At 38.8% G+C, this 7,620-nt stretch overlaps 1 protein-coding gene across 1 annotated transcript; it reads right to left on the reverse strand.

Annotated features, from left to right (window-relative positions):
- Positions 1–337: 337 nt before the first annotated feature.
- On the reverse strand, positions 338–6,669 carry LOC148733065 (neurexin-4-like). The gene is made up of 4 exons (XM_088759122.1): positions 6,551–6,669; positions 4,885–5,138; positions 4,406–4,517; positions 338–2,378 (listed from the first exon to the last, which is right to left on the reverse strand). The coding sequence occupies exons 1-4, from the start codon at positions 6,648–6,650 to the stop codon at positions 1,753–1,755; spliced, it is 1,092 nt and encodes a 363-aa protein (XP_088615248.1). The 5' UTR covers positions 6,651–6,669; the 3' UTR covers positions 338–1,752.
- Positions 6,670–7,620: the final 951 nt, after the last annotated feature.

The following is a 7,620-nucleotide window of genomic DNA, read 5'->3' on the forward strand; positions in this document are numbered from 1 at the left end:
AAAATATTAAATTGGGTTCATAAAGAAGGCAAACTTTTTTCCGTCTTGTCTTGATTGAGGCCGAAAATCTCATTGTAATGTCTAAATGAGATTCATGATCAAAGGAATAACTGAAATAAATGTGTTTCTCGTGTAAGTAGAATGTAAACACCGATATACAAGAAACAAATAGATGTAAAAAGCCCTCTAACCCTTTACACTCTATATATGCATATTCCCTATACCGTTCTCTATTAAAGTCCTAAGCTGCTGACTAGGAGAATTTGTTTAACAATCGAGAACTTCCTTAGTTTATGGCCTATTCCTTGATTCTCTTGACTTTATTGTTTGATTCAACGGTGATAATGTGAGGAGAAATTAGATGTTAGTCACTCTTAGGGATCATAGGGAATAATAACCTTCAGAACCTTCAGAAATGGGTATCAAAGCTTGGTTACCCAGTTGCTCCCAAGAACTGAGTCAACTGTCTCAAATGGTTTATTATATAGTCATTGTGAGTTACCATGTCCGAAGAGTTTGCCATTTAATCAAGGTAAAAGCCATGATAACCCTCCCCACCCAATGAGAAACTCAGAGTTTGGTTGGTTGTACTCACATTCAATATAAATATCAGTCATTACATTATCAATGCTGCAGTCAGTTTAAACAATGACACCATGTTATAGCTATACAAACCTAACAAGCTGTCTCGCAGGTCAATATCATAGTTAACTTAGAACAGTAATCTTCTTTGTTGGGTATAAGGCTTGGCTACCCTGTAGCTTCCAAGATCTGCTTCAGTTGTCTAAAATGATAACTACAGTTTTCTTTGTGAGTTATCATGTCATGAAAGTTTGGCATTTAATGAAGGTAATAGCACCCCCCGCCCCCCTCCAAGCGACGCTGAAAGTTTCATTGGTAAACATTTTATTTTCAGTGTAAAAGGTACTGGCAAGCAGCCTGGCAAGGCAACATTTTAGCGTAGTCAAGAACTCTTCAAAAAACGTTGCCAAATTGCGTGTCGTCCTCCCAAATAATTTTAACTTTAATCTACGGTTGTTAAAGTACTAATAGAGCCTAGTGCACTAGATCGAAAAACTGTAATAAGAGCAACTGCTAGAATTTTTTCGAAGAACCAACAGCACTGCGTATTTATATACTAGAAGAAATATATTTAATAGCACTAACTTGAGTTGAGTTTTAGTTGTGAGGTGGAGCACGCACAAAAAAACACTGCACTTCGACCATATTTGAAGCCGGTTATTAACAAATTATCAAGATATGTTCAGTTACACTCGTAGACGAGTTAATAAGTCAATTATTACCCTTAACAAATAACAAGCATCAACGGTTAGATCGCAGCGTAGTTAGTCTAAATAGAATTAATCGCAATTACCGTTCAGAACTTTCACATTGGCACTCGAAGTTTACAATCTCTTGACAGTTAAGCGATACATTTGTCGTATTTATATTGACTATACAGGCTACCATTCAAACCAGCGTGCGGTAGAATTAGGCCAGCCTGGTTAGATATTGCCGATAAATAAATAAATTACAAAGAACTCAAAAGGGTAATGGATGTTATTTTTTTCATCATCAAATTATCGTTGTGAGACTCCTCATGAAGTTTTGCCACACGAAATTAGTAAAAAAGAATCGTTAAATAAACCTTTCAAAAGCATCACTAACAATGCCTCGCAATTTTTATCTTAATTAAGTTTTACACTGGATCCGACTGTTAGTATTGGTTAAAAATTCTGTTATTTCATACAATCAGGCGACTCCATAACACTTAAACTTTCCCAAGGTGTGGTAACCCCTCTCGTCGTTTCCATTTCCGTCTGTACTTGTATCCCCAAACCTCAGCTGCTTAACTGGCAGATGTGTCTTGTTAGTAAGAAAACCACTATCTTCACGCTCTACATTGTCATTCACATGACAGTTACAGGAGTTGGACGTGTCGTTCTTTGGATTTGCGCATGTGTTGTTTATTCCGCATGCGCACATGTGACTTTCAGGCGCTGCTCCACTCCAGTAAGTCATTTTCTCAGAATCGCGTGAAACCCAAAAACCATCTTTCAAGGTAGAACCAAGGCACTCGTACTTAATGAACTGCTCGCAAAACTGGGAAACGTTGATGAGACTCACCAGTTGAGATATGTTCGCGTCTTTGTAAGATATATTTCGCGAGTAGGACCCCAGGCCTTCAGAACCATTCACCAAAGTCCTTTCTTCGCTGTCGTGACTTATGACAGTCACACCAACTCCGTCTTTGTCACTCATGTCACAGATGACGAGGAAAGGCAGCAATCTTCCTTCACCATCAGGATCTATCAGACAGAGTCCGCATTTTGCTTTCGGATCGAGCTTCTTTAAGTCACTGCAAGATCTTGATAATACTGTGAAAAGAAAGAAAACCTTACGGTTTATGTACTAGTGTGTATTACAAACCTACAGACTAGCATAATTACTTGTTGTATTCGTCTTCGCATCCATCTCACGTTAAGAATTCCATTCCTTTTTCTCAGTTTCTAAGACTTCGTCGTTTATGTAGTGATGACTGATTTCCACCACAAATCAGAGTCGATGTGCCAGTTTTTTCGATAAACGTGGTTACCCTGATTCTGTCGTTCAAGCGCGTTACCACCGCGCCTAACTTCTTGATCGACATTTAGCACTACAAACGTCGCAAAAGGAAGATTCCGACCGCATTCCAGTCACTCTCACGTTTCACCCTCACAACCACTCAATTAAATCCATCATTCTTAAAAACTTTAAATTACTTCAAAACGATCCAGAGACTAGCACTATCTTTTCGCAGCCTCCGCTCATTTTATTCAAACGCGACAAAAACATAGGCAATTTATTGGTCAGAAGATCTTTTCAGACTAATGACCAACCAGGCACTTTTAAATGCGCTCGTGCACGATGCAAAACGTGCCCTTTCATTCACAACACTGAGAAAATATCGGGACCCAAACGATCCATTAAGATCATCGATCACTTCACGTGCTCCTCCGCCAATGTAATCTATTGCATAACTTGCACTTAGTGCAAAAAGATTTACATCGGCGAAACAGGCAGAAGACGAGGTGACCGATTCCGAGAACACCTTCGCGACGTGGAGAGGAATGACAAGGACACATCGAAACCAGTCGCTGGACATTTTAATTTACCTAACCATTCTAAGCAACACATGGCAATCTGCGGTCTTTCCTTACACTTAGGTAGCACGGAAAGCCGGAAAACTCTTCAACAAAAGCTCATTTTTCACACCGGCAGTCTAAATCCCACAGGTATCAACGAACGCTTTTCATTCCACTAATTTATTCGTGTTTTTCTCGTTGCCACGTTCCCACCAATCACGTAGCTCCTTTTCTGCCTTTAAAAGCACACACAACCCACAATTCCCCTATTCGCTCCGACGAAGGGCTAACGCTCGAAACGTCAGCTTTTATAATCGTAACGGTGGCCAATTTACCATTTCAACTTTGTTGATATATTCAAATTATTTCGTTACCCCCACATACGCAGCCTCAAACAGTTTCTTTAGAAACTATCAGCCTTTATTCCTTAGCGTGAGAAGTTTCTTTTTCCATGGACGGCGGAGTGATCGATTCAGTAACCATCTCCCATTTGTAATGAGGTGTTATCTTTTGTCTCACAGATAAATCACGATTAAGTCACGTTTTCACATCGCTCGCAGCGGCTGTGGGCAAGATGAGGCGAATCCTTTGTTCTCATTGGCTGCCCGAGCGGGAAATATGGGCCCATCTTGCCTGCCCGGAATTTCCCGCATTGATCCCGCAGAAAAAAAATACAACTAGAACTACGTTCGTAATTCTTGGACAATTTCGGCGATGGAAACGCAAAAAGCGGCAGAAGATAGTCCAAATAGTAGAACGGAAACGACTCTCGTGAGTTTGATTTGCTACAAACACATTCGGGTTTCATTCCCGGATCTCGAAGTAAACAAGTCATTCTTAATTCTCAACAAAGCGAAATCTTTGTGCAATATAGTAAATCTTTTAAGAACCGAGCTTGTTCAGTCAAGATGGCTCGATATTAGCCTCGTTCTTTTTTTCCATTTTTATGGCCTCGACTTCGTCTCGGTCCATAAAAATGCAGAAAAAGAACTCGGCCAATATCCAACCATCTTGACCTCAAGCCTGATTAATAAAGCAAATATATAGTCACGCGACAGTGACAAACGCCAGCCGATTCTATTTGACATGCTTAGTATTTTCAGTTTGATTTCAAGTACCTCTGGAGGTTAAAACAACTTTCTTCGTGGTTTTAGCTATGAGAACTTATAGGTAGATGACTTTTTGCGTCCATCGACAAAGTTTTCATCTGTTTTGAGAATATATATTGATCACGGATCAGGGACAACTAGATTTTCAAAATTACAAAATTTTTACAGTACCACTGCAATTTGCTCCAACGTATCCAGGAACACATACACATCGAAACCCTTTGCTGGTGAAACCAACTTGGCAAGTTCCGTTATTGACACAAGGGCTGCTACTACAGGGATTCTGTTCAAAAGAAACAAAAAAAAACGCACTGATCAAAAAAGGGGAGAACATCTTTTTCAATTATTTATATTCACCACACGGGAATAAATATTTACAAGGAAGCATGATAAACTACGTCGAATCACAATAATGCTAATGGCCAGGCTTATACATGTATAAGGTTGGGTTTCCTCCCAAAAAAACAAAAACTCTTATTAATGTAAAACATCGAACAGGACGTGTAGGTGTGAGGCCAGATTCAGATCAAGGGGGGGAGAAAAAGCAACAAATAACAATGCTGGTCTAAAATTGTAAAGCGCTCAGCAAGTGTACCACTTTGAATTCTTCTCATTCGAAATAAAACTTTAAGTTTAAGCGAAAGATTTACCTCAATCGCCAGGTAGTAAGCATCCACTTCTTCAAAGAAGGCTAGTTCACCTTTATCAACCGTGGCGTTATTCAACTCACAGTTGTACTTTCCTCCGTCTAAAGGTTTCACATTTATGGAGACGCAGTTAGGCTCCATATAACACATCGTGCGACAGCTCCCTTCACTGAGGACCTCACTACTCCTAATCACATGCCCCTTGATTTTCCTATTTGCTATCGGTTCCTCAAACATGATGATGCGACATTCGTCAGCTGCAAAAAACAAAAAATGCCGAAAAGAAAAAGAACAAAATTAAAGAAATAAATAAATGGAGGTACCGTCTCCAACAGGGTTTGGGGTAGGGGAAGTTAATTTCCCACGCACGAGATTACTGTGTGATGGATGTCCTCCCCTGGGGTGGGATGGGTGGGATTTATTGGGTGGATTGCTCGCATGGTTCGCATATGTTCCGTTCTAGTCTGACCCTACTGCGGTAATGCAGTGAAAATGGTTAGGAAAAAAAAAAAAAAAAAGAAAAAAGAAAGAAAACGAAAAATTACAGCCAAATTTTTTAAACTACTTTTCGAAACGTCTATATTAGCCGTTTTTTTTTTCTTTCCTTTCAAACAAGAGACAATGAATATTTGCAGGAAGTATTATTTGTAGGTTTAAAATACACCATTGGCATGGATTATAACTCTCAATTTTTAGCCTAGAGTAAACAAACAAAAAAGACGAGCTCATTTTAAGAGTTCCCATTTGTTTATTCAAGAAGCAATTTCCGCTTCTAGTGAAGTTTAAATTTTTTAATCATATGCCACTGGGTTATGGACAGATTTGTAAACGCCCACACTTAACCTCTTTGGTATTTGTCTTCTCACGATCCGCACTAATTAATGGCTTTCAATTTTGATGCAACTCGAATAAGAGAAGACATGCGTTACGTCACCTCGATGAATTATTAATGAATTCCTGGTTCAAATTTCCTGTCGAGCGCTTAGCTGGAATTTTCCTAAACGGAGTTTAGGAAAGACGAAGGGAGAAAAACATGGATGGCAAAGGTCAGGCATAGAAAAAAAAGCCACAAGTCGATACAAGGCGAACACAATAATGCATTTCAACGATCGACTTTCAAGTCCATTAATATTTCTAAGCGAAATGAGGGTCTGTTGATGACTGAGATTTTTCGTGAGCTAGTTGCGAGCTGCCTTCGGTAACCTCGATAGAAAAAGACTGTCGCACTACATCTCTGGAGTGTAGTAGGAAGCCATATCAACCAGTTATGTTAAGTACATACAAGCAGTGAGAGTTAAAAGTTTTGTTTAACTATCATCATCAAACTCTATAAATGTTTTTTTTTTTCACCGAATCGTTTCTCGGAAAATGCTCATGGCAGCTGCGATCTCGGTAATCGAGGGGAAGAGAGGCGAATTTCAATTTAGGAAAATTAGTTCGAAAGAAATAATTCTCATCCTTGATGAGCGAAAAAAATAACATTGACCCGGTTAGAATATTGTCCAATTGATGAAAACTGTAATTGTTGTTTTAAGTGAGGCAGATAATCCCTCAAGTCATCACACAAAGGAAGTGTTATTTCTCAGCTCACGCCATAATTAAAACCTCATCGCATCCTACAACTACACGGTTTTGAAATTCACTTCTATCAAAATAATTTTAAACTCACCATTGCAAGCAATAACTGATGCTAATCTGATTCCAAGCAAAAAAACAAGGATAAGAGGGAAAGTTCTCGCTCCCCTCTTAACATGATCCGTGAAGTTCATTCTTGCGAAAACCACTTGATGGCGGAGGTAAAACTGTTCAAAATACTGCAGCTCCCGCCTAGTTTATACTTATTAGACTTGTAACTTATCACTAGTAGTCTAAACAGGATGAAATTACAGTGCAGCAGGTGCAACATTATTGAGATGAAATGTTTGAAAACCGCTTCACACTGGATAAAAATAAAGATTAATATGTGGCTAATTTCGACGATTCCTTTCATTAACTTAAAAACACTCCTATTCCATAAGCGATTTCTACTGAGAAACTAAGTTTTCAGTCAATTAAATTTACATGACTTTGATAATTACGTTCAATTTACGCATCCTTGTTATGAAATCTCTTTGTTTACCCAAAGGCTATTTAGACTCTTCAGACTCATAAAATAGAAAGGTTTCTAGAATGAGTGACGGTTGACAATTAATTACCAAGGTGGAGGTGAATAGACTTAGGTAATTCACTAGCCATAAACTGAAGAATTTTTTAGCGAGTACATGATAAAGAAAACAGAGGTTACTCAGATTAAAGAGAGAGGCTTCACCGAAACAAATTATTTAAGTAGTGGTAAAGGTAACTTAAAAGGCTTCCAAGCAAACTTTGAAACATTTTTTTAACACGTATCTGTTACAATCCGATAACTGTCAACTGGAGAGGAAAGGAGAGGAATTAAAGTGCATGCACACCTTTAGATGAACAACAGCATTTGTATGGCAAACGCACACGAGTTAAATGACCATAGCAACGATCTTCTCTTAAAAAACACTGAGAGATTTTACAGAAAGTATTACTCATTTCCAAGGACGATCAATTGTGAAGATTCACCTCTGTTTAGTTTGAAATGCCACGGAAAGACAAATTGTAAGTGACCGTGTTTTGGAGTAAGAGTCTGCTTGTTTGTTTTCTGCAATGGCATATGCAAATCTTGTCTTTCTTCCACCGAAAAACTGAAGTGAAATGAGGCGCTTTTTCGAC

This window comes from Stylophora pistillata, chromosome 4 (assembly GCF_964205215.1).
Source record: "Stylophora pistillata chromosome 4, jaStyPist1.2, whole genome shotgun sequence".
Taxonomy (NCBI): domain Eukaryota; kingdom Metazoa; phylum Cnidaria; class Anthozoa; order Scleractinia; family Pocilloporidae; genus Stylophora; species Stylophora pistillata.

Coding starts and splice junctions, on each gene's coding strand:
- LOC148733065 (XM_088759122.1), bottom strand. CDS start 6,650: ATGAACTTCACGGATCATGTTAAGAGGGGAGCGAGAACTTTCCCTCTT. Junction 5,139..6,550: donor ATCAGTTATTGCTTGCAATG/GTGAGTTTAAAA, acceptor TGTTTTTTGCAG/CTGACGAATGTCGCATCATC. Junction 4,518..4,884: donor CTTACTACCTGGCGATTGAG/GTAAATCTTTCG, acceptor TCTTTTGAACAG/AATCCCTGTAGTAGCAGCCC.